Raw genomic sequence first — 27643 nt, 5'->3', positions numbered from 1 at the left:
ATTAGGCTTCAAACTTTCCTTTTTGCTAAAGCATATAGTTAGGGCTGGACCAGGTGACCCTGAATCCTCCCTTAGTTATGCTGCAATAGACGTAGGCTGCCGGGGATTCCCATGATGCATTGAGTTTTTCCTTTCCAGTCACCTTTCTCGCTCACTGTGTTAATAGATCTCTCTGCATTGAATCATCCATCCGTACTTGGAAGGATGGATGATAACATGACTTAAACTTTTTATTAATCTCTGGCTGTTTGTCCTGTCGTCCTCCCCTCACCCCCAGCAGATGGCCCCGCCCCTCCCTGAGCCTGGTTCTGCTGGAGATTCCTGTTAAAAGGGAGTTTTTCTTTCCCACTGTTGCCAAGTGTTTGCTAATATCAGGGTCGTCTGATTTTGGGGGTTTTCTCCTTATTATTGTAGACTCCTCACCTTACAATACAAAGCACCTTGAAGAAACTGCTGCTGTAAGCTAAACTGAGTTAAGGTGCCTGTTGAAGACTCCGTCAGATTCTAATAAGCTCAGCTGTCAGTTGAGCTTCAGTCCTCAGAATTGTTGCCATGACAACATCTCCACTTCCTGTCACTCTGGAGCAAATAAATTTGTGAAATTTGGATTGTGACCCAGTCCTTCCAAATTCAAGATCGTATCTTTTATCAAAATAGTTTTTGAACTGCGAGTTTTTGCACAAAAGTTTCTTTTTCTGTTACTGTGTCATAAATATGGTCACAGGATGGATTCAGAGAGAACTTGAACCTGCTCCTGAGGGAACGTCCTCAAACTACAGTGTCTTTCTGGCACTTAGCAGGTACCTAAAAAAAAATTAAAAAAATAAAACAAAAAAAAAGCCTAAACTTTGAGCAAAAGCAGCAAAAAATGTGAAAAAGATGAAAACAACTTTAATATTTAGTGTCCTGGTATTTTCTTAAAGACTAAATCGTGTCTCTAGCTGAAAGTACACAGCATCAGCCTAAGTTCAAAGTGAAGCCAGTTTAATACGTACACCACCCTCTTTTCCAAATATGGTAAAAAATTTGATGCTCATTTTTTTATTGATGGTTTCGAACTGAAATGTTAAAATATTTTGGTGTACTCCAAACGATGAGGAGAAGTTCAGTTTATTAATGGAAGGAGGAATAGCAACATGAAGGTCAGCGTAAACAAACCTGTTTATTACAGAAACATCACAAACTGAGCTTTACAACAGAAACATCACCGTGAGCGTAGAAAACGTACTCTGGAAATCTCAAACAGCAGCACAAATACGTGTGAAAACAAAGAGTGGGAGGAATAAATCTTTAGAAAATAGACTGTCCCTTTAGCTTCATTTACAATATCTCAAAATATTTCATGGAAAGTCGGCGTGAAAGTGATTATTGTTGAGTGTGTCTGTGGACACGAGCGTCCCGGGTTGTGGACCTCCCTGTGCGTCCTCATGCTTCATTTCCAAGGCTGTTAAAACTGAGTCTGATTCTTTGTTGGCATTCAGAGGCTGGAAAACCCTCATTCAAATATGAACACATGATGGAGGCTCAAGACTTTTGCACTGTGTGTGTGTGTGTGTGTGTGTGTGTGTCAGCATTTTTCTTATGGTGCCATAAAACTTCTTTGCTATGTGGAAGTAAACGTGCTTTCATCCGAAGAGTAAAAAGGTTTCTTCGTCACTCCAACACTGGGAGAATGTTTCCTGCTCTCATTGTTTGTGATCAAAGATTCACATCAAACTGCAGCGAGCACTTTGAACTTTGAAAAATCACAAAATGATCCGCAAACGGAAAAACGGGACCCTGAAACCGGGACACTCGTGTCGAGGTAACCACACCTGGAGACAAAGAGACAGCAGTGTTTGCTCTGTGTTTCTACTGTGTGCACATACAGCAGTCATATTAGAATAAGCCTTTTTCCTGCCCACTCTGGAAATGTGGGATGTGACAAGTTTTATGACAAATAAGCTCAAATTTGCAGTTTTCTGTTCACGACCCACCAGTCAAGCATAACACACCACAGAAACACGATAATCATCGAGCAGGTACGAAGGAGCCGGGTGTGTTTTTCTACAAGCACAGAAATCTAATGACTACAGCTCAAAAGCAGAAGTCAGCCAATCAGAATAAGACGTAACTCTGAATCATACAAAGCTACCCTCTAAAGAAAATCCAGAGCTGGATGAGACACTTGGATGAATGATGGGAAGAAATCGGCTTATTTTGGACTTTTCTTCATCTTCATGAACACAGAGGAAACGCCGCTGAGCTCGGAGGGCTTTGCGGTTCAGTTACAGACATGTCTGTGGTCAGAGGTATCTTTCTGGTCAGTTGCTATGATGGTTTCACGAGAAGGAATTTAGTTTTTAAAACCCACATTTCCACATAAATACACGAGTTTGTGTCGGTCGTGTCTCTGTGGCGTTGAGCAGACGAGCAGCTCTCCGTTCTTCTGAACACATCGTTGCGTTTTTCTGTTTCCCAGAAGCAGCACATCAGCACCAAGGCCCCTTTAGAAAGCGGGTGAATGGGAGGAGGTGGTTAGCGGTAGAAAAGTAAGGCGCTGGCGGCTAAACGGACTGCAGGAGGAGGGACGGGAGGATTATTCCTCCATTTTACTGCTTTTATCAGAGATTAAAGAAAGTCTGAGGATTAACTGAGCACAGCTCAGGTCAAAGGCCGACCTCCAGTCAGAGACCCGCCATCAGTCACCATCTGCAGCTGCAGGGATCTGAACCGGCAACCTCTCAGTCAGAATGTTGGTGTTCACATTACTCTGCTTTACCTGAACTGCTGGCAGCCTTCTTCCACCAGCTGACTCCAGGTCTGTGGAGCTTTTTCACAGTATTTGTTTTTTATGAACACAGACGGATTAACCTGCAGATCATTTTCTATACGTGCATATTAAAAACACAGCTGACAGCCCGACCCACGGCCCTTTCTTTACTGAGTTTATCAAAAAGGTTTAAAAAAGTGTGAGGAAACAGCCAATGAGAATGAGAATGACAGTTTTTAATTTACTGACACGTGACAAAGAAAACTAACGACTCAGACAAACATTTTCCTCGGATTAAAAGTGTCTAATTCCTCATTTTGCTTTAAATTCCAGTCTTAAAATGACATTTATCCTCTTTCATACTAAAACGTTACAGCAGAAATAAACATGTTCACATGCCTCACCTCTATGGACATGTAGATAGTTTTCACCAACTCCTTCAGTGCACAGAGATTATTGAAATAAGTCAAATTCACCTTGAATAATATTTCCTGAATATTTTTGGTCTGTTGGCAACAAGGTTAGACTCATTTTCCGCTCTGTCCTATAATCACTGGATGATTTCTTTGTTATATGTGATACTAAAGCAAATATCTTTACATTCTCCACTTCCTTTCAACAAAAAAGCCAAAACAATAAATAATCTGCACATTAACCAATAAAGAAGCCACGGCTGAACTCTGCATGTTCAGAATCTCTCTGTAAACAACTAATCAGACGTGAACGTTATCAGAGCGTTTCCTGAACCATTAACTGTGAATGTCGTAACAGTCGTGGTGTATTTGGCCTCTGCTGGTGAAGAACGTAAACTCAGTCTGATAGCACCAGAACTGCAGAGCAGAATATTGTGAACACGCCGGCCTGACAGGAAGCCGATTAACCCGACGCAGGAAGAGGGAGCCGCTTCGGCAGAGAGAAGTGTTTGTTTCCACCAATGAGGACCGAGTCCTCGGGAGTTTAATCTCTAACCAGGCCAGACGTCCTGGCTGCGGTCGAACCAGCAGATCCGACCGTTCCTCCATCGAGGAGAGTGTTGGAGGCTCGAGGTGACGCCCTCGTTTCCAGACAGGTAACCAAAGGACATTCTGCCCCACGTCCATCGTTAGCTGACCACAGAGGTCAAAGGGCTGCTGCTGACTGTTTGAGCCGACTCCTCGAACGACTCCAACTGAGGCTGTCAGCAGGTGCACTCTGCACCTCCTTAACTCCTCCCTCGGCAGGAGGCTCCCCTCGGCTCCGTCAGCACATGGAGATGGTGACGTTGATCCCCAGGTTACCATTGTCAGCGAACAGATGGGCGATGGAGGTGTCGAAGACCAGGCAGTCACTGTTCATGATGGCGGCGGCCACGCCATCGTGGATGGAGCGCGGCGTGGCCTCCCAGGTGAGCCGGCGCCGGTTGCCGTTTAGCTCCAGGCGATAAGCGAAGTTTTCGGCCTGCTTACGGGTGCCGATGAGCAGCACGACAGCAAAGAACTGCTGGTGACCTTCATACTTCTCCTGCTTCTCCAGCACCAGCATGAAGTGGTGGCTGAAACATGACTGCATCATCACCCAGTCGACGGCGCCCGGCAGATTGATGTCCGTCGCCAGGAAAACGATGTCCTCCCCCTGCAGCACGGAAACAAGTACCGATTAGGAAGAACTCAACGTTTTCACACTTCACACCTGAAATCATGAGGAAAACAAGCTGAAGAACCAAGAAGTGCTGTGGTGTCAGAGACGTGAGCAGAAAAGGTGAAACGTTCACTTACACGAACGTCACACAGTTAAGAACACTTGTGATCCCGTTTCTACACAGTGCCGTGTTTCTCTGTTTCGCTGCTGAGGATTCCTTAATAATTTACATTGTTTGTCTCAGCAGCTTGTAGACCTGATGTGTAGGATGTCCTGAAATCTCTCCTAGCTGCGTTCCATCTACATCCTGCATGTTCAGTTGGTGAGTAGTTAAATCTGCTGGTTACTTCAAACGGCGCTTTTGTTTGATTCAGAGGTTCCACTGATACTGAATGCAGGGCCTTACACTGGTTAACGGTTGGAACGCTGACATGACAGCTCGACATTTATTGTGGATGCATTGTGTTAAAGCCCCAAAGTGCAGAAACAGTCAGAAGGACAGGCTGCAAACAAAGATGGTTCCCACTTTGCCCGTGTTTCTACCCCATACTGTGTGTCTGTAGAATCAAAGTTTGGATCTTGACCTGCAGCGTGGTGATGGACTTGTGAGCGTGCATGAGGTGAGGCATGACGGCCTCCAGTGAGCCATGCCACTTGCAGGTGGCTCCTGGGCACGGGCAGGTGTACGGCCTGAACTCGCACACCTCCTCGTGATCGGGCTTCTCGCTGTGGTGAAGAGACAGCGGGCAGCCGGCTGACGAATACTGCAGGGAGGACACACAACACAGTTAGAGGCACGCTCGACCTGAAACATCAGCTGCTGAAGGAAAGTCGCATCTCACATGAATATTACATCAAGGAAATTGACCCTTTTCTCTCACCGACAATCTACTTGAACTAATGTGGAAGTGCTTTAAACTTGCATTCTTTTCAATGTTGTAACATGACGGGGAAAATGACCCTTGGCCATGACCGGTGTTACCGCTTTGATGAGTTCATGGACTCACTCAGATCATACTTAATAAAAGTCCATTAAGAGTCAAAGACTGGTTATGCTCACTGGCTAACGTACAGTTTTTCTGCCATCGTACGGTTTCTTGTTGAGATCCGGCCCTCGCCATCCAGGTTCAGCGTAAACACTCATCTTGAGGAAGTAACAACATTTATACTTTCTACAGTTAAAACTACGCTGTGTGCTTAAAACAGAATAAACACAGAAAAGTTGTAATATTTTTAGTCATTGTTAGTTTGGTTCGTTTTAAAAACTAAACTGAAACATTGTTATGTTAGTCCAGGTCCAACACAAACCACTTTTCATTTCAACGGTTCATTGATGCTTCTGTACTGATGTTTTGCCATTTCCACATTTTTCCTCCTGATAAATGTCTGAACTGTTGCCTCGGCTCAGAGGACATTAAATGAGGAGTAATTTAAATTTTCTGGATGAATTAAGAAGCTGGGATATAAAGACAGCCGATGGCTGCTGCCTTTATGCAGACAGGAGTGCGTTACTGTAATGGCTGCAGCAGTCTCCTTCATTTTCTGAAACGCTGAAGGTCACAGCGGTGAGACTCTCCCTCCCTCATCCCGTTTCATCTCCAACAACAGACTGACTACAGACAGACGGAGCTTATAGCGGGGCATGAAGGGGGGGGAGTGATGAGGAAGGCAGTAAATGAGGTATGAAAACAGCGAGGCGGTGAGGAGCTCAGGGAGACGGGAAGGCTCTCGGGGGAAGCGGACGATGTCGTTAGCGATGCCGTTTGAACATCGCCCCCTGGTTTCGGCGTGCTGGGAGAGCATCCATAAACATGAGGGGAGACACATCCAGACAAGAACGGCGTGTTCAGAAGATGACTGCTGATTGGGTGGTTTGACACCGGAACACCACACAGTACACGCTCTGCACCCAGCTGTCACAGCACATCATCGAGATATGGATCCATTATTTATACATCGAATATATGCAGGAGAGTAGCTTTGAACAGAAAACAGGATCCCAGATGCAGAACGGACATCTGTGCCAAGTCTCTGATGTTCAATGTCATATCTTTCCCAGTCTTACTAACGCGGTGCTGGAATGGGGCAGACATGTGCCCCGAAGATTTTTAAACTTCAGGAAGCACCTCTCAGGTCTCATTGGCCACTTTGTTCAGCTAAAGCATGATCTCATTTTAAGATTCTTCAAACTTAGAAGAACTATGGAAAAAGGTCTCAAAGTCTTGGAGATAGTCCACTCTTCTTAAGCTCAACGTCTACATCGGTGTAGCCTACACAAGGTTCAACTGTAGCACTTACATTACATTCATACTATACATTAGTCAGTTCAAACTGATCCATTCTGCCGATCAAGGTGAAAAATGGTGACAGAAGCAGCTGGAAATGTGAGGAAATAATCACAGTAATTGTACCAACATGACATTAGCTGTACTGAGAGTGCAAGTCAGGTTATGGAGTAAGCTCTGCGTAAGGGTTTCAGGATATGGTAAATGGCCTGTATTTATATAGCGCTTTACACATCCAGTCATCCACACACACAGTCACACACACAGTCACACACTGGTGATGGCAGCTACATTGTAGCCACAGCCACCCTGGGGCGCACTGACAGAGGCGAGGCTGCCGGACACTGGCGCCACCGGGCCCTCTGACCACCACCAGTAGGCAACGGGTGAAGTGTCTTGCCCAAGGACACAACGACCGAGACTGTCCGAGCCGGGGCTCGAACCGGCAACCTTCCGATTACAATGCGAACTCCCAACTCTTGAGCCACGATCGCCACCAGGATACTCCGTAGACTCAACACAAAAGTACAAAGTAAAGTATGACTGAGTGTTTCTCTAGGACTTAAGAACCATCAGTACGTTCACACCAAACACAAAGTTTTTCTTGAACTTTATGTTCTGCTCCTCCTCTTCTCATCAGCTGGGCAATTTTTCTGTGTCCATCATGAATGAATATGTTCACACAAGCAAGAACTGGTCTGTTTTTCAGGGACTTTGGTTTTTAGCAGAGATGGCACGATACCACTTTTTCATGTCCGATACCGATATGAATCTGATATAGTGTGTTTTTAATATCTTGCTGCATTTTGTATAAGTTCATACTCAAGTTTTAAAAAACAAAACATTAAAGCTATTCTGTTATACCTGTATGTAAAAAAAAAAAAAACAAAAAAAAAAAAACTTTGGGTGTAAGATTCAGATAATTATTTATTAAAAGCTCGACATGACAGAATAAGAAAGAAAAGTATGTCTTTGTGCCCCCTTTCCCTGTTCATGCCCTATCGGCCCCCCTGGCTAAACTTTGCTAGATCCGCCCCTGCACAGTTACCAGCGTCAGCTACGTAGAAAAAGATCCTCGAGTAGAAAGTTATATTAAATAAATTCTAACAACAGCTGATCAAGGTTAAACGTGCAGCTGTTGTTCAGCCGCTGGTTTGCTCTTTCTGGTGCAAAGTGGGCCAAAAACAAAGAAGAGAGACGGACTCGCGACAGAAAAGCCGATCAGCTGATCGTTAAGCAGTTTCATGATTGAAGTAGCAGCAAGAAGAGGCAGTCGCTCCATATATCGCTTGTTAAGCTTAACGCAGGAATGCTTTACAAACACTCAGAGATGAACTTACACACTTGCTTTACTTCTCTGGGATCACTTCCTCGGAGATGAAATGCTGGTTTGGTAGCGACGCTCCGAATGCTCAACCAGGTCCCGCATGCCACAGCCGCTCTATCACGTGACCACACTGCTCCGACGTGCTACGGTTATGAGCCGAGTTACGCCATGTCACAAGTTTTGTGAGGTGCTTTGATGATATTTAATGGATCGGATTACATTTTTTATTTCTCTCCGATATCGATCCAGTAATTTAGGTCAGTATCGGACCGATACGTGATATCGGATCGGTCCGTCTCTAGTTTTTAGTAGAGATGGACCGATCCGATATCACGTATCGGTATCGGTCCGATACTGACCTAAATTACTGGATCGGATATCGGAGAAAAATAAAAAATGTAATCGATCCATTAAATATCACGAAAGCACCTCACAAAACTTGCAACAGGCCGTAACTCACCTCAGAACGTTAGCACGTCGGAGCAGTATGCATCACGTGATAGATCAATGTGGCATGCGGGACCTGTCGGTGGTCTGGATAGCATTTGGAGCTTCGCTAGCAACCCGGCATTTCATCTCCGACAAAGTTATCCCCGAGAGAAGTAAAGCAAGTGTGTAAGTCCATCTCTGAATGTTTGTAAAGCATTCCTGCGTTAAGCTTAACAAGCGACTGCCTCTCTTGCTGCTACTTCAATCATGAAACTGCTTAACGATCAGCTGATCGGCTTTTCTGTCGCGAGTCCGTGACTCTGGTTTGTTTTTGGCCCACTTTGCACCAGAAAGAGGAAACCAGCGGCTGAACAACAGCAGCACGTTTAAGCTTGATCAGCTGTTGTTAGAATTTATTTAATATTACTTTCTACTCGAGGATCTTTTTCTACGTAGGTGACGCTGGTAACTGTGCAGGGGCGGATCTAGCAAAGTTTAGCCAGGGGGGCCGATAGGGCATTAACAGGGAAAAGGGGGCACAAAGACATACTTTTCTTTCTTATTCTCATTTAAAATGTCGAGCTTTTAATAAATAATTATCTGACACCCAAAGTTTTAATTTGATGTAAAAGGAATAGAAGTCCATTACTGTATATAGTGACTATTAAGTCTAATATATATACCCTAGTAAGCTATAGTACTTTTTCCTTTGGGAAGGTACCATCTGTGCAGTCTGCAATTTTGTTGAAGAAAGATGTTGAATCTATTTAATATTTCTTGAAAAATAATTGATTTCTGTGCATTTTTTTTCACACTGCATCAAATTAAGGTTGATTACGTCGATTAAGCATCATGAGGTGGAGCGTGAGGGGTGGTTCCCTATTTTTTATTTATTTATTTTTGTTGTTGCTGGGAGTTGGAACCCTATTAGTTAGGTTGCTTAATATTTATGCTAAGTACTCTTTAAAATACCAGAATAGGGAGGATGGTGTAGGTTTAAGTTTATTAGATTGATCAGTATTGCTGAACTATGAAATATTTTTTTTGTATACAGGTATAACAGAATAGCTTTAGTGTAGTTGTTGTTTTAAACTTGAGTATGAACTTGCAGACTTGCAAATTGCAGCAAGATATTTTAAAAAACAGTTTTGTTGATTAAAAAAAACACTATATCGGATTCATATCGGTATCGGCAGATATCCAAATTTATGATATCGGTATCGGACATAAAAAAGTGGTATCGTGCCATCTCTAGTTTTTAGTTCCTTCCTCAGTCTCTAGACTTCATTTAGACTCCTGCAGCAAATCTAAATCCAACTCACGCATTAACCACAAAACCCTTTCAACTCCCACACAGCAACGTTTCACACCATCCAAGTTGCCGTGGTATGTGTCGGCCTAATGTGTAGTCAGATGCACATCAGGTTATGTAAAAGGTTTTAGGTTAGGGTTAAACTGGGGTTCTGGTTATGGTGTAAGCCATAAACCCGACGCAGAAGTACAATTCAAGTTTAGGAGTAACTGATATTTAGTGTCGGAGTTCCATCCATCCTTTTTTTCCCGCTTATCTGGGGCCAGGTCACCGGGGCAGTGGTCCAAGCAGGGAAGCCTCCTCCAGCGAGTCCTGGCTCTGCCTGACAGTCGATTTAGAAATTAGCTAATTTTTCTAACAGTCGTTAAAACTCTTGTTAAGTTATGAGTCACGCACAGCTCAGAGCTGGAGGTCAAGGAGGAATGCAGAGCAACCGGTGAATTAACAGCTTCACGTTCACGCTTTGCTACATTGGGAATGAGGTGGGTTGAGTTTGGCGTGGGGAGTTTCAAGCTTGTTTTGGATCTCTGGTCCTCGAGTGGAGCAGGTCTGCTGTGGCTGAGAGAGCTGAGAAAATGAAACGGACCAAACTCACAGCTCTGATCATGTTGTCCTCAGTGTCAGTGACACGCCAAACACCAGCATTCCCACTGATTCAATGCAACTGGTGTAAATGCAAAAGAAAAAAAAAGCTTCTGAAGCTTTGCTGTTCTTGAAGGATGGGGAGCAGGTCGTTACCCTCAGGACGCTCAGAGAACTCTTTGGTGATAAAGTGGAACATATTTAGCCTCCTGAGCTTCAGCCGCTACAGTCTCCACCCAACGAAACATTCTCACGCCAAACAAGACGCTGTGATTTCTGCTAATGTATGCTTATAATACAGTGAGGATAAAATGTCTGACAGCAGATCTGCCTTTGTTGAAGCTCATTATTGAGGCATTCTGGCCAGTGTAGTAATCATTTAAGCTGTAAAGCATCACTCTGCTGCCTAAACACAATAAACAAACCTCAAACACGCTCTGTTAATAAAATAGGATATAACCGGTTTTGGCTAAGCCTGAAGAACTGCTGTCAAAGACTGAGCGTTATCTCAGTCGGCAGCACGATAAGTAGATTAACGTCTGGAAGGCGACTGCTGGAGAGGGTCTGGCTGTCAGGATGGATAAGGAGCACACCTACACGTCTGCAGGAGGAGAAAACAGGATGATCATCCATTTATTCACTAATGTATAACACGAACCACTTCCTGTTTGTGTTAACACAGATCTGGTGAAACACTTGTCTACTACAACAGGCAGCACAACCTGCTGCGAGGTCAGGAGACAGCATCAGACTCATGACCAGGAGTCCAGTTCAAGCCTGTGAGGACTAGAGCTCCTCTTTCCAGTAACTGATGACTAACCAGCAAACTGACAGTCCAGGCTTTAAACAAAAGCTCTCAATGAAATGAGACTTTTCAGACAAATTCAACCAGATCTGGCTCGTTAGCTTCCTTCAGACTCCCATTTCTGAGAGACAATCTGCGTAACGTAGTTTGAATTTTCCCCCCCAACTGAAGGTTATACTGAAGCCTCCTATGGATGTTTCTGGGGTATCCAGGTTACCTGGATCTAAACTGAGAGCAGATGATAAATTAACCAGTGATAAACTTAAATATGCTATGATGGGTTGACCAGTTGGCGAAGAATACGCCGACTAGCCACTTCCTGTGGGTAACACTATTACAGCATCCCATTTGTTCATAGAGCTTTTAGTAACTTGAGAGTTTGGGTGTATGGATGTCATCTCAATGCAACCCCACCAAAGAGACAGTTCAACTCTAGAGACAATCGATAACCAAGGGACACAAAATAGCCTCGACAGCATTAATGATCAGAATAATGTAGCAGGCATGAAGCCACTGCAGGCGAAGTCCTCGATCGCTGCTCAGCAGGAGCTTTACTCAGTGATTAAATATTTACGATCTGCGGGTCAAAACACAGCAGCGGCTTCCTGGAAAGGGCAGCAGACACAAAGGCCACATTAACCGACTTCTATTCATTAAAGCAAACTGCTGGTTCAGATGTAACAAGCGCAGCTCTCTGAATTATTAACTTGTAAGCTAATTTATAAACTTACATGAGTTGTTCTTCATTTGTCCTGGGTTTAGATTATTTATTTGGAATGATTACTTAGTTGAAATTGTGATTTATTAACTACAACCTATAAAAAAAAAAATAAAAAAAAATTGTAATATGAATATTCATCTGTTGTCCAAAACCCAGAAAACATGTCCACCACCTTCTGAAGCCAAAACGCAGATATCAGCAGAACTAGGGCTGCTCGATTATGGCAAAAATGATAATCACGTTTATTTTCACTGAAATTGAGATCTCGATTATTTGACGATATTTATTTAACAATAACAATGTGTTGGATAATGACTTTAAAGATTGTCAAAAAATAATATAAAATAGTGCAAATACTGATAACAGTGCAAATGTTTGCAATATAAAAAATAAATGAAAAATGAGTTCTGACTCCGCGAGCCCATAATGTTTCCACACCACTGAAGTTTTTTTTACCTCTCTTTTCAACCAACAGCAGTCACTCTCCTCTCCAAATAACTTCTGCTTAGCTTTCCGAACTCCCTCGGGTCCTCTTAATCAGCGGTCCCCAACCCCCGGGCCTCGGACCGGTACCGGTCCGAGAGTCGTTTGGTATGAGAGAGTTGAGGCTCAAGTGTGAAATGTCTGGTTTTCAGGGTTTTTATCGGTTTTCAGCGTTATTTTGTTATTGTTTTTATCGTTTACTCGGTTTTCCTGGGTCTTTTCACGTGTGTTATGAATAAATCTTCTTTTTTTTTGGTACCGGTACTAGTTTTATTTTGTTGTATTTATCCGCGACACCTTAAAGGCCGGTCTGTGAAAATATTGCTGGGCATAAACCGGCCCGTGGCACAAAAAGGTTGGGGACCGCTGCTCTTAATTGTTGTGACACGTGTTCGAAATGCAGAGAGGTGCGCTTGATTTGCCACACGGAGCAGCGCGAGAGTAAACCACGAGGGAGGGGCTAATAATCGGCTCAGTCATTTTTAATGATCGTTGAAAGCCCAGATCGTAATCGTGATTAAAATTCGATTAATTGAGCAGCCCTAAGCAGAACTAAAAAGAACGACCTGATTTCCATGATCAATTTTCAGGACTCGATTTAGAACAGGTCAGAACATTTTGTCACTTTGTGCCAAACACACAGCAGGCAGGAATCCTCTTATCCAGATTGCTTTAGCAGAGGATTTAGAACAAAACCTGTGCAGCGTCTCATCAGGACTCCGACGGCACAACCTGCTGTCAGGAAACACCTCGCAGTCCTGACCAACACAGGCTGAACATCTCTGCATTAGTCTGCTGTGAATCTGATGAATCAACATCTGTCATGTACAGGAAAACCAAAACTGTAGAGTAAACTGTTGAATTTAAAAGCATGACAGTACTGAGAGTTACGGGCAAACCAAATGTATGCAGGGTTTTCTCACAGAGGAAGCATGGATGATGAAAAACCTGTTGGTCGAAGCACAAACCCCGTGGAACACCACGGACAACTTGTGTGTGAAGCAGATAAATAGATGTGATTCAAACCAGCACATTTCCTTTAAAGCCAACATGTGCTCAGGTAGCTGCAGTGAAAAGCTGCACTGTAAATATGTCTCATTATGTTCGATGAATTTCATCTTTGAGGTCTTAAAGTATTTTTTTTTTATTTGCTGAGTCATGTTTTGATTATGAGTCAGCCATAAAAGAGAAAACCAGCTCTGTGCAGCCGAGGTATCAAACTCCACCCTCGACCATCAAGGCTGGTTTTTAGGGTAGCTAAATCTTCACATCCATTAACCTCATTTCATCATCGATCTCAGTCAAACTTACTGGACCCATTTGTTCCTAATAAAAACCCGACTGCAGAGGAGGGAGGTTTCTTTACCCCCAACTCGTTTAGCAGCACGTCTCGCTCAGCCTCTCTGATCCTTTCAGCCTGATTGGTATTGATCGTGCTGGGCTCAGCTGAGTGCTTTCCTGGCTGTGCTGTTGCTTCAGCCGGCGCAGATCTGATGAATCTGTTCTGTTGGGATTGGTGAGACGATGAAGGGCGCTGTGGTTCAGGATAATGGTTTTGGTATTCCTGCCGGCTGTTCACCACCTGCCTGAGGATGCTGCTTGTGATTACAGACACATATGTGCACAGTGAACGGCATCTGAATACGAGCTGGGACTCTGGTTCGCTTAACCAACTCTGGATTTGTCATTCGCCTCACAAAGGTGGCTTTTGTCTCTCCATTTCAACAAAGCCTATTTTTAGACCCCTTTATTCTTTTTTATTTTTAGTCATCTCTTCAAGGAGCCTGACAAGCTTATCAAACTCTGCACATATCTTAGAAGTTATGAAAATGTGTATACCTCAGTGATTATCTCTATGAGAGATGCAGCCACATCCTAAGACATTGATAAAGCCTCCTAAAGCAGTCATGCTCAAACATTGTAAACCCACAGCACACCTGCAGTCAAGAAGAGACCCTTTCACCTTATTATTAGACTAAGACATACGCCATAGCACCTTTGCTCTACCGACACTTCTCACAGCCGCAACTTTGCAGTAAGCTAAAGCACATCAACTAACCTCCATTGCCTTATCAGATACTTTCAGACAGTCTTCCTGCCTCTGGTTGAAAGAAGTGTTTCTTTAGTTCACTTGCGGTTTAGATTTAGTCGAATGAAGCAGTTGGTCTGTAGGCCGATGTAACCGCCAGTACGCTGCAGAATCAGATGATGCTCGTGGTCTTTTCAAGACCTTGTGAGGAAAAAACGATGCGACTGGTATGGTATTAGCTCTGACATGAAAAGGTGCACCTCTGCAGATGCGTTAATTGCCAAAGACATATTCAACTGATGTTGCAGCGAGGCCCCAGTCCTTTGGATGAACACCAGCTTCACCCTTTGCATTGCAGCTGGTATTTCCCGCTTATACTCTGCGACCATGATCAGTGAAGCAACACATGAACTGGACCTCACAGTTCAAGGCGGAAAGACGCAAGACTGCAACAAAAAGGACGACCAACGCTACAGAATCCAACCACCGAGCGAGGAAATTCGTGCAGACGCAGCTCAGCGATACCGGCGAGAACTGTTGCAATCCGGCTTCACGTGCAGCACAACTTTACAGTAAGCTTTTAAAAAGCTCTGGTGTACACGACAGTCCATAAGCTCAGTGTTGGTTCATTCCCTACTTTGTTTAGTGTAACAAACGCTCGCTCAGAGGACATTGTTCAGATTTTGTCTCTAGTATAGTCAGATGTTTACGACGTGAAAGACACATGGACACGCATCACTGCAACTTGTAGATCGAGCTTCTCTTTCAGCCATCTTGCCTCAAACTGAACTACGTGAGGTGCGTTTGATTCATAACAAGACTCAACAAACGTTTCAAGGAAGTGTGAAGTTTTTGTGCTCTTTAAAACATGACACATGTTACATTATGTTATGGAGTTCCACAGGGTTCAGTGCTAGGACCAATTCTGTTTACATTATACATGCTTCCCTTAGGCAGTATCATTAGAAGACATAGCATACATTTACACTGCTATGCAGATGACACCCAGCTCTATCTGTCCATGAAGCCAGATAACACACACCAATGAGTTAAACTGCAGGAATGTCTTAAAGACATAAAGACCTGGATGGCCGCTAACTTTCTGCTTCTTAATTCAGATAAAACTGAGGTTATTGTACTCAGCCCTGAAAAGTTTAGAAATATGGTATCTAACCAGATTCTTACTCTGGATGGCATTACCTTGGCCTCCAGTAACACTGTGAGGAACCTTGGAGTCATTTTTGACCAGGACATGTCCTTCAACGCACATATTAAACAAATATGTAAGACTGCTTTCTTCCATTTGTGCAACATCTCTAAAGTTAGAAATATCCTGTCTCAGAGTGACGCTGAAAAACTAGTTCATGCATTTATTACTTCCAGGCTGGACGACTGTAATTCATTATTATCAGGAAGTCCTAAAAACTCCCTGAAAAGCCTTCAGCTGATCCAAAATGCTGCAGCAAGAGTCCTGACAGGGACTAGAAAGAGAGAGCAGATTTCTCCTGTTTTGGCTTCCTGTTAAATCCAGAATTCAAAATCCTGCTCCTCACATACAAGGTCTTAAATAATCAGGCCCCATCTTATCTTAATGACCTTGTAGTACCATATCACCCTATTAGAGCACTTCGCTCTCGCTCTGCAGGCCTACTTGTTGTTCCTAGAGTATTTAAAAGTAGAATGGGAGGCAGAGCCTTCAGTTTTCAGGCCCCTCTTCTGTGGAACCAGCTTCCAGTTTGGATTCAGGAGACAGACACTATCTCTACTTTCAAGATTAGGCTTAAAACTTTCCTTTTTGCTAAAGCATATAGTTAGGGCTGGACCAGGTGACCCTGAATCCTCCCTTAGTTATGCTGCAATAGACGTAGGCTGCCGGGGATTCCCATGATGCATTGAGTTTTTCCTTTCCAGTCACCTTTCTCACTCACTATGTGTTAACAGACCTCTCTGCATTGAATCATATCTGTTATTAACCTCTGTCTCTCTTCCACAGCATGTCTTTATCCTGTCTCCCTTCTCTCACCCCAACCAATCACAGCAGATGGCCCCGCCCCTCCCTGAGCCTGGTTATGTCGGAGGTTTCTTCCTGTTTAAAGGGAGTTTTTCCTTCCCACTGTCGCCAAAGTGCTGCTCATAGGGGGTCATATGATTGTTGAGTTTTTCTCTGTATCTATTATTGTGCGATCTACTGTACGATATGAAGCGCCTTGAGGCGACCGCTGTTGTGATTTGGCGCTGTATAAATAAAATTGAATTGAATTATGTCTGGGCATCCATAAACAAAATGTGATGATGTGTTTTAAAATTAAAATAAACTGAAAATCTGTCTTGACGCAGCCGTACGTTAAAGCTCGCCAGCATCATTCAGGACTCACCTGACTGCCCGGCAGGGGTTTGGTGCGTCCGACAGGTCGACGGGCTCTGTCCCTGACCTCTGACCCATGCTGCTGCTGCTGTACGGTGTTAGCAGTCAGCCCTGCAGCACTAGCTGAACCAACCCCATGGCGGTGATGCCAGCCCAGAAGGCAGCGCCAGTGAGCCAACTCTCTGAGCAGAGGTAGGCAGGAGGCTGGGCACAGCATCGGCACAGGCTAGAGCTGCAACAATTTTACTGATTAGTCGACTCTAGTAACTGTTTTTGATCTTTTCAGCTCATATTTCCAGGTTTCTTTGGTCTTCTGTGAAAGACAAGTGAGTATTTTCTGGTTCTGTTGGGTGGACAAAACAAGACATTTGAACTCATCACTATGGACAATGACGAAAGCTGACTCCTGCTGAAGCCGACAGCTCACCAGCATAAAAGTCTCTCACTCTTTTAAACACTACAAGTCAGAATCAAAACTTTAGTTAAAGTTTTTCTGCACATGCTCCATGTGTGCAATTCCTTTCTTTGAAATTTGTCCTGGAAACTCAGAGGCTCCAACTCTAAATTTAACTTTGATTTCTCAAGTCTTTTGTCCCTTTGGGCTCACCATACTGAACCAGACAAAACAAGCAGCAGCTGTTCAGACAGACTGCAGAGCCACGTGGAGATCATATAGCAGAGTGATCAGAAGTTCACAGTAGGACAGAGACCGGACGAGCGTCTGACCATGTTTGGTTTCTGTTTAACTCACCAAGTCAGACGATTGGCCTCAGTCTGCTTTAGTGTGAGCTCTCAGATTTACTGCAGAGTCTTGAAAACAAACACAATGAGTTTGGTTTGAATACATGCTTACAGTACAGGAGCACCTTTATAGTCACACCAAGTATCCAAAACCATAGTAAAGCTATTAATCAGTACATTTTCTAACAGAATGGTGCGTTTAGAAAAAAAAAAAAAAAGACCTCTTCTATTTCATGATCAACTTCAAAGGACCATGAAATAAAACCAAGCTGATGGGTTCAAACATCTTGCTTATTCTTCTCAGTAAAAGATTTCAAAGTATGAAACAAAGAACACACATTAATTATCAACAACGTTGATAAATGAAACAACCTCATGTTAGTTGGATTAAATAATGGGGACATTTTTTTATACAAATATTTTTCTAATTGTCCACAAATCTCATGTTCAGACTCAAACCCTCACCTGTGACTGTAAAGTGTGCTTCAGCATCCTTTGGTTTGGGAGGCTGCTTCCATGGTTTTGTTCTCACTGTGAGGAATCTGTGTGGAAACCGGCGCCTGAGCAGCGTTAGCCTTCACCGCACGCACCATGTGAGTTTATAGAGCCATATTGCTATTTAAAATAAAAATCTGAGTGATTTTCAGTGATGATGGCTGTTTTTGTTGTGATTTATCAAAGAACAAAAAGAAATGACATGGTCTGTGAATATAAGGCCAGATACACATCAGCCACTGCCAGCAGTAAATTAGCAAAAATCACAGCGACAGGCCGGCTATAGCGATGCTGCTGATCTCGATAGACTATAGAAATAAACACATACAAAGAGCCTGCTGCAGAAACACTTTAGGTCTTTATTGCTAACTGCATTAAGTTTCCTGACAGGTGGACGATGAGACAGGTGCTAGCTGCTGCTAGGCTTCACCTCAGCTAACTGCAGAATCCTTGGACTGGATCTCTGTGCTGTGTGAGTCTATTTGATAATAACAGGCCCGTGTGAGGCTAATTCTACTAGATATGGTAGCAAGTAACAATAGTTATATTGTTACTTGCTACAGTTATTTGATATTATATTTTGCACTATCCTACTGTATACTTGTATTCTATTGTACATATTGTATATCTTATTCCTCTGCTGCATTGAGCATGTGTATGACAAAAGAATTTCCCTCGGGATAAATAAAGTTCTTCTTATCTTAAATTCTACAGTATCTGAGCATTAATTAGCAGGTATCCTGTGTCTGTGAGGCACCATTACAGCCAGGCTAGCTAACGTTAGTTGCTAACGTAACACCCTGTTGTCCAAATACAGTCCAACATGGCAGCAGCCAAAACACCAACACCGAGACCAACAAACCAACACTCTTTCTTTTTATATTAGAGTCAGTTAGGCACCGTTTTCATTTACTGAAAACTCTTCATACACTTTTAAATTTATAACTTTTTTAATGTTTTTGTGGTGAAATCGTAGCACACTGTGACTCAAAACACAGGTTTAGTGTTTAGTTTGAGAGGGTATGAACATGAGCTTTGTTGGCAGAAAGAATAAAATGTTTTATATTATTTTAAATTATTAAATAAAAGAACTTGTAAATATTTTAAAATAAAAATGTTTGCTGTCCAACGTCACACGTCAGCTACCCCCCAATTTGTTTAAGCAGCGCCACCCTGTGGTTCAGTGTGAATGTTTATTCTAATTGTTAATTAATCTGCCAATTATTTTCACGTTTCATCGTCTGGGTTTAAACTGCCCAAAGACACTCAGTGATTTTACAGCATTTTTGAATGAAGCGTTTTCTTTGCTGCAGTGATTAACACATTCACTGTGCACGCCAGTTTGAGACCCGGACACAAATACAAGATCCGGGTCACGAGAGTACTCCGAGTGCTGGTCCCAAGTCCGGATCAAGTGGAGGAAGATCCAAACCAAAACATGTGGGGGCCATTTAAGAAACACCGGAGCAGCCAAAAGAGACTTACGTGCTCGCTGTTTTCCATCTAATGTAGATGAAATTGATTCAGTTTAGTTTTATTTATGTTTTATTTATTATTATATGCCGATTCACACTAACAGCCACCTCAGTGTAACGCTTAATTCAACTGTTTTTGCTGTAAATTTGTTTTTTTAAATCTGTGAAAACACCGAGCCTCCGAGTCAAACCACAAATGCTGTACAAACAACATAAAACAGTGAAACGTCTCTAACATGGGAGGAAGTAGAAATAGAAATATTTTTCATTGGCTTTTTTTGGCTTGAAGAGCAACAAGCAGTAACACAATCGACAATCAAATACTCATTGTTGCTGCTTCACTGTACACATATTTATTATCATTTTAATTAATGAGGAAATTAACTGGCAGATTAATCAGACCCACAGCTGCACCACCAACATGAATCAGGTAATCGATTACTTTGACAAACAAAAACATTTTCATACGTTGTTCTGATCAACAGCATTCGTCTCCAGTTCAGGCGGTAAAACATCAACATCGGTTCAAACCAACCTGATGACTCAAATCAATCGATAATCGATCGGTAAACGTACCAGAACCTGTCGGATCAAACAGACGCAGCCGTAATGCAGCTGAACCTCACTCGCCCGCTCTCTCTCTCCTGCTGCAGCAGCAGAAAAGAAAACACGGGCAGCTGTTTTCTTCTTCTGTGGTGACGAAAAAACAAAACACGCAGGGCCTAAACACACGCACACACACTGAGTGAGCTGTGTGGCGTCCGTCTGACTGACCGGCGGTGAATAACACCGACACACACTCGATCACTGTTTCTGGTTTTTAGTGAATGTCTCTCGGAGCTCTCCCTCTCACTGTCTGAGCAGCAGAAAAACGTGCGTCCTCCAACCGACACTGAGACACTGCAGCGTGTGCGCGCACACAACACACGCACACACACACAGTGGGGGCGGGGAAACATGAGAGAGAGAGAGAGAGAATAAGAGGGGAGTATCGCTTAGCCGAGTGCCATCCTCCTCCTCCAAGCATCTGTCAGCACTGCTCTGCATGCACAGTGTGTGTGTGTGTGTGTGTGTGTGTGTGTGTGTGTGTGTGTGTGTGTGTGTGAGAGAGAGAGACCAAACACAGGACCTCTGTCTTCACTCTTTTGTTTTGTTGTGAATATAGAAATAAAATAATTTCTATTCAATTTTATTTCTTTTGCAACATATTGGTAAAAAGGGTAAATGGCCTGTATTTGTATAGCGCTTTACACATGCAGTCATCCACCCATTCACACACTGGTGACACAGTGTGTGACCAATACAACAACAATTTCCTCAAGGTGCTTTATACTGTGAGGTAAAGACCTTACAGTAATACAAAGAAAGTAGAGATAGTGTCTGTCTCCTGAATCCAAACTGGAAGCTGGTTCCACAGAAGAGGGGCCTGAAAACTGAATCCCCATGAATTACAGTCGTCCAGCCTGGAAGTAATAAGATAAGATAAGATAAGATAACCTTTATTAGTCCCACACGTGGGAAATAAATGCATGAACTAGTTTTTCAGCGTCACTCTGAGACAGGATATTTCTAACTTTAGAGATGTTGCACAAATGGAAGAAAGCAGTCTTACATATTTGTTTAATATGTGCATTGAAGGACATGTCCTGGTCAAAAATGACTCCAAGGTTCCTCACAGTGTTACTGGAGGCCAAGGTAATGCCATCCAGAGTAAGAATCTGCTTAGATACCATATTTCTAAGATGTTCAGGGCCGAGTACAATAACCTCAGTTTGATCTGAATTAAGAAGCAGAAAGTTAGCGGCCATCCAGGTCTTTATGTCTTTAAGACATTCCTGCAGTTTAACTCATTGGTGTGTGTTATCTGGCTTCATGGACAGATAGAGCTGGGTGTCATCAGCATAGCAGTGTAAATGTATAATGTAAACAGACTTGGTCCTAGCAAAAATCCACGACACTTCAGGCAAAACCTGACTGATTTTATTATTTGATGTGCCTGAAGTCTGTTCCTGGTGTCTGCCTCCTCACTGACAGCTCTTTAAAACAAATTCAATGCAAAATGCTGTTTGCTGGATTCACATCCACAAAGAAAACCACTACAAAGCGCTGATTCACTCCTGACATCTGTAATCATTCTGAATACAAAGCCTTCTCAGATTTGTTCATCTTGCACCACTGTCAGATCAACTGTAGAAGCTTTAAAAACATGAAAATTAAAGCTTTTTTCCAAAAGTCTATAAAAATGTCCATGTGCCAGTAAAACTGACCTGACAGGTTTCAGGTAGGACGGTAAAATTATTGCCAAGATTAAATAACGTCTACATCATCACACCATCTTGTTTTCAGCAGCACAAAAGCTCTGCATCAAAGCGCAGAGCAAACGTCAGAGTGCTGATATACTGGCTCACACTAAACGTAAAGCCTCAAAGACACACAGTAAAGATTGATGTTTATGCCTCAGTTTAGATTGTGTATTTATCTTGTTGTATTTCAAGGAGTTACACAGAACTTCCTCCTGTTTGTCCAACGACTGAATGTTGCCAAATACGTTCTTCACACACAACCACCTCCTGGAGAAATCAGCAGCTTACCTCCTACCAGTCACCAGTAAAAATGAGGGAAATATATATTTAATGGCAGCTGGCATCCTTGTACACGCAGTGCTGCCATCTTCTGTCACAGTCCGTTATTACACTCTTAAATCCTGCTGCTTATTCCTGCGTCTTTTGGGATCTTACAAAGCTTCAAACGATGCGTCGACTATTAAATCAGTCGTCGACGATTTTGATAGTCGACGTAATCGTGGCAGCCCTATTTGAAAACCATGGCACACAGTATATCAGCAGAAATGTGCATGACTAGCTTGACAGTTGATCCTTGCTGCTCTCTGCAGTTGCTTAAATACAATAAAGTTCCTACTCATCAAACCAGTGTTTTAGTATTTTGTAATAAAGCTACTGTGTTAGTGTACAGTGTTAATACTGGGACTGATCGATCTGCTTGTGTACTCACAAGCGCGGCGCAAATTTTGGGTTCTTCGCTCTAGTTAGCGTTGACGCAGCGCATGCCACATCCGATTTGTAAAGACAACTTACTGCTAAAGAGAGACAGACGGCAAAGTGGGCAGTACATCCTCAGTTTAACATTAACTCGTTGCTGCAGCACTAAAGTGATCCCACATCTGAAAAAGCATGCGGGGCTGCTCGTGTGTTGAATTTATGGCAGTGAGGTGCAGGCCTTATCATTTGCTGCAGGAGTTCAGAATCATCGTTATTGTGGCAGTGTACATTCCTCCTGACGCTAATGCTAAGGAGGCGCTATGGGAGCTGTACGAGGCCGTCAGGGACCTGCAATCTCTCCACCCCGAGGGCTTTTTCATTATCGCTGGGGACTTCAACCAAGCAAACCAAGGACATCAAGCTCAAAGAAAGTCAGTGATCTCTTTGCCTGGTCAGGAGATTCTCAGCGAATGTGGCGGGACATCCAAACACCTCTCAACCAGACGCAGTTAACACATTCGATGCCAGGTTTGGGACTCAAAACAATGAGCCAGCATGGAAAACCAGCCCCTCGCCAGACAACCAAGTGCTGTCCCTGTCCACGGCCCGAGTGAAAGGACTCTCGCTAAAGTCAACCCACACAAAGCTGCTGGACCAGATAATATACCCGAACGTGTGCTCAGAGCCTGTGCTGACCAGCTGACCGATGTCCTAGGACAGCGGTCTCCAACCTTTTTTGCACCACGGACCGGTTTATGCCCGACATTATTTTCACGGACCGGCGTTTAAGGTGTCGCGGATAAATACAACAAAATGAAACTAGTACCGGTACTGAAAAAAAGAAGATTTATTCATAACACACGTGAAAAGACCCAGAAAAACCGAGTTAACAATAAAAACGATAACAAAATAACGCTGAAACCGATAAAAACCCTGAAAACCAGACATTTCACACCTGAGCCTCAACTCTCGTGGCCCGGTACCAAACGACCCACGGACCGGTACCGGTCGAAGGCCCGGGGGTTGGGGACCGCTGTCCTAGCAGACGTCATCAACATGTCCCTGAGCCAAGCTGTTGTGCCACAGTGCTTTAACCCCCCCCAATCAGACCTGTGCCAAAGACAGCTACAGCCTCGGAGCTCAAATACTACTGCCCAGAAGCACTTACTCCAATCATCACAAAGTGCTTCGAGCAACTAGTCCTGAGTTACATCAAGAAGCAGCTCCCCCCCAAACTGGACCCACTACAGTTTGCATATCACGATCAATGGGTGATGCGATCTCATTGGCACTCTGCCTAGCTCTATCACACCTGGATCAACGCAACGCCCACATAAGAATGCTGTTCACTGATTTCAGCTCAGCATTCAACACCATCATCCCCCAACAGCTGATCAGCAAGCTGGACCTGCTCGGACTCAACACCTCCACCTGCAAATGGATCCTGGACATTCTCACTGATAGACAGTACAGGTTGGAAATATAAGATCCAACACCATCACACTGAGCATAGACGCCCTCCACCCCCCAGGGATGTGTGCTGAGACCACTAATCACGCTGCTGACCCACGACTGCACCTCCAGCTCCAACACAATCCAAATGATCAAGTCTCCAGATGACACCCCAGTGGTGGGACTCATCAGGGACGATGATGATGCTGCATACAGAGAGGATGTGCAACGACAATAATCTATGTCTCAATGTTGACTTTAGGAAGACCAAGGCTGTCCATCTCCAGCTCAGCATTGCTGGTGTCGCAGTAGAGAGTGAAGAGCACCAGATTCTTCAGTGTTTGCATCACAGAGGACCAGCAACACCAAATCGGTGACAAAAAGAGCTCAGCAGCGACTGCACTTCCTGAGACGACTAAGGAAGGTTTTGCCTCCCCAAACCCATCCTTAACACCTTCCACAGAGGCACCATGGAGAGCATCCTAACCAGCGGCATCACAGTCTGGTATGGAAACTGCCACAGTCTGACTGCAGAGCACATTATTGGCAGCTCTGTACCCAGACTACAGGATGTTTACACCTCATGCTGCTATTCAGAAAGCCAATAGCATCACTGTCACGACTTAGCTAACATAAACTAATGTTAGTCTGTTAGCCACAACCAGCCAACCAACCACATGACGTCACATTCTGTACGGACAGAAGATGGCACCAAACATCTTTTTAAAACTTTAAGCACTTATTTCTTAAATCCGGCTTCACAGACAGTGTAATATATGTCAGGTGTGAGAGCAGGACTTAGTGGTGTAAATCAGCCATTATATGTAGAGTTTCATGTCCTCTCTACCTCATCAAGGCTGCAGTTCTTCCTCCTACTGTAGAGAACAGCTCAGTAAATATTGGGTCCTACGTAGAATTTTCGGGCTTTTCAAAACACAAACCTCCCCTGAAAAAACCCAAAACATCTGTGACCAAATGATTTGTATGGCTGACATCTACACCAGCCTGCAGACACTTACCAAAAAGCATTAGACGAGGAAGATCATCACAACAGAAACAAAAAACATATTTTAACAGCAACAGTGAAACAAATGAGCATGAGCCTGCTGTCTGCAGGAGGTATAACGACACAACATGATTACAGGGCAGCAGGACGTGTACGAGTGGTGAGGAGATTCTCGTGGGTTGAAATCTAAATGATGACGAAACGCTCGTCGACCAGCCAAATTTTATGCATGATCTTCACTTACAGCTTCAATAAACTCAAATTAAGCTGAATTTAATGTTTTCTCCCCTAAACTCTTGGGGACATATTCTGTTGAGGTCACGTGCACTGCATGAAAACACCACCAGAGGGCAGTCTGTCCTGTAACCAGCCTGCTGAGCTGAGCGAGCTGTGAAACATCTACTTTCAGTTTGTATCAAGTCTTTCTGTACTATGCAGGTTGGAAACTGTGTCCATATCAGACCTCCTCTTCCTCCTCAGGGTCAGAGTCAGGACTCAGTTTTCAGCCGCCGACACACAATTCAACTTTAATGTGCGTGTAATGGAACCAGAGCCGCCGCTCCAATCAGTCGACACGCTGCGAGGCCAAAGGTATGTGGACAGCTGCACACTTGTTGGACATGTTATTTAAAACCTGGTCACGATTCTCACTCTACAGTCACTTTGGTATGCAGGAGATTAAAACACCAGTCATCCATTTTTATCTGCAGGTTTTAGACAAACAGAGGAAACAATCAGCAGAGTGACGAGTCCTGATTAATCAGTGGACTCATCACTGCTGGCTGAACTATGTTTATTACAGTTACTGAACTAAACACAGACTCTGGACTTTCCTGGTTGTATTACTCTGACAGAGTATTAGGGCCACATAAAGAAAATAAAAATCATTGATATTTTTGAGAATAAAACCAAATGATATTGCGAATGTGTACTTTAAAATGTGTTTTAGTTCCTTTAGGACATGAACACAGTGCAGTGGGAGGCATAAGGACACTGAAAAGAAAGGAAAGACTAATCAAACAAAAGAACAAACACACAATCGTGGAAGCGTTGGCCAAATTTGTACAAAATGAAATGGCAATTAACAAATGCCAGGATATCGATGATTACACCTGCAACAAAGAGGATGGATGTTATCACAAGATATGATAGGAAGATGTTTCAAAGCAAACAAATCCTCTACAAAATAACTAATTTGACTTTTTTCTTGAGATTTTGGTTTTATTCTCAAATTGATCAATCATATTTTTTCTTAATGTCGTCCTAATACTCTTTCTATATTACATAATGAACTCTGTGACATGACTTTCCTTCACTGATTGCACGCAGTGAACTAAGCAGTGATGCTTCAACGTCCGATTATTACTACAGGCAGTGAACTCAGCACGGAAAAAATAAATAAATCCCAATTTTCTGGAGTAACCTTTGACCTTTAACTCCGTTGACTGTGTGTCAGACGTTTTCCTGGAAAATCAATCGAAATTCTAGTTAGGCTCTGATGACGTCACGTGACAGGTGTGCGTGGAGGAAGTTGTGCACAAACTGAAGTGAAGAGAGTTGTGATGTAGTGTGTGAGTATCAGCTGGGCCGGTTTGTGTCTGTGGGTCTACCTTGCAGGGGAACGGCAGTGTGGAGGCCACCTTCTCCATGGCCAGGTTCCGGATGCTCGGGGTGAGCGGGCCTCGGCAGGTCGGGCAGCAGCTCAGCTTCTGACGACACTGGTTACAGACCAGGTGACCCGCCTGGCACTGCAGGATAGGCGGCAGGACGTAGTCGAAGCATACCGGGCACTCGAATAGCGCCGTGAGCTCCGAGGATTGTCCGACGAGGCCGGTAGCCGGCATGGACACGGTGGAGGAAGGGGGAGCAGACCCCGACCCGGCCACGGAGCTCACGCCGGCGGCCGCTGCGGCAACAGAGGCGCCTGCCGCTCCCCCGTGCTTCCCTCCGCCTGCTTTCCCGGCCCCGAGTCCCCCACCTCCGGCTGAAGATGGACGACTCATAGCTTCCAGCTGCGGTCCCGTTCCTGAGAGCTGCCGAACAGGCGGTACCGTCATCTACTGTTTACTACCGGACGTCCCTCGAGGCCCCCGGAGACACAACATGGCGGCTGCTAGTTTGTATCGCCTGTCGGCTCCTGCCATTGGCCGCTACGTCAAAGATTGACAAGCCGCTCGGCCAATCAGAGAGTGGAGTCGTGTTCGGCTTGAAAGCAAAAGAAAAACAAACAGCGTCGCATAAAAGAACAAATATATACAATAGAACAGGAGAGAATATTGGAAACTTATTTAATTATAAATATTAAAAAAATGAATGAAGTGAGAATTTAATGTTTTTCTCTTCTTTGCTTTTTGTTGTTGTTTTATTCTTTTTGTAACTGAGCAAAACACTTTTTTGTGGGATTTTTTCCCCTAAAATGATGAATCATGATAATTAAGCACCTCAGCGTGGTCGGAAACGGCTTTTGTGTCGGTCCTAGCAGAGCTGACCTGTTGTAGCCGCGCTGGGCTGCTCCTGCTTGGTGGCCAAAGTGACAGTCTCCTGTTTGCTGCAAACTTTTGTGAGTTTCATAATCTTCTACAAAGTTAAACAACTACGGAAACAGTTGTAATAAATTAAGAATTAACAGAACTCAAGCACGAGCAGTTTCCTTCATCCCTGAAAACCCACCACCCAATATTTATGCTTCTTTTTGTAAATGAATGACTCAATTACACCAAAAAGGGTTTAATTTAGAAGTTTACGCTCCCTGCTCAAATCACCTGAAA

At 43.7% G+C, this 27643-nt stretch overlaps 1 protein-coding gene across 3 annotated transcripts; it reads right to left on the bottom strand.

Moving 5' to 3' along the window:
* Window positions 1-1143: 1143 nt before the first annotated feature.
* siah2l (seven in absentia homolog 2-like) lies at window positions 1144-27643 on the bottom strand. Of its 3 annotated transcripts, XM_082548214.1 has the most exons (5): window positions 19995-20332; window positions 17459-17517; window positions 16718-16939; window positions 4954-5133; window positions 1144-4363 (listed from the first exon to the last, which is right to left on the bottom strand). In XM_082548214.1, exons 3-5 carry the CDS (start codon window positions 16922-16924, stop codon window positions 3992-3994), a joined length of 759 nt encoding a protein of 252 aa, XP_082404340.1. In that variant the 5' UTR covers window positions 16925-16939; window positions 17459-17517; window positions 19995-20332; the 3' UTR covers window positions 1144-3991. The 3 variants fall into 3 exon arrangements, with proteins under 3 accessions (XP_082404340.1, XP_082404338.1, XP_082404339.1); XM_082548212.1 differs by lacking the exons at window positions 16718-16939; window positions 17459-17517; window positions 19995-20332 and adding exons at window positions 26486-27080; window positions 27317-27643; XM_082548213.1 differs by lacking the exon at window positions 17459-17517.

This window comes from Aulonocara stuartgranti, assembly GCF_965226115.1.
Source record: "Aulonocara stuartgranti genome assembly, chromosome: 10".
NCBI lineage: Eukaryota > Metazoa > Chordata > Actinopteri > Cichliformes > Cichlidae > Aulonocara > Aulonocara stuartgranti.
Note: the sequence above shows the minus strand (reverse complement) of the source record. Positions and strands in the feature narration are given on the sequence as shown.

What these genes read in the sequence shown, in the direction of transcription:
- siah2l (XM_082548212.1), bottom strand. Translation starts at nt 26,932, where the DNA reads ATGACGGTACCGCCTGTTCGGCAGCTCTCAGGAACGGGACCGCAGCTG. An exon ending in CACTGCCGTTCCCCTGCAAG is followed by an intron (nt 5,134 to 26,485) that starts GTAGACCCACAG and finishes TCCTCCCTGCAG; the next exon opens with TATTCGTCAGCCGGCTGCCC. An exon ending in AGTCCATCACCACGCTGCAG is followed by an intron (nt 4,364 to 4,953) that starts GTCAAGATCCAA and finishes TCCGTGCTGCAG; the next exon opens with GGGGAGGACATCGTTTTCCT.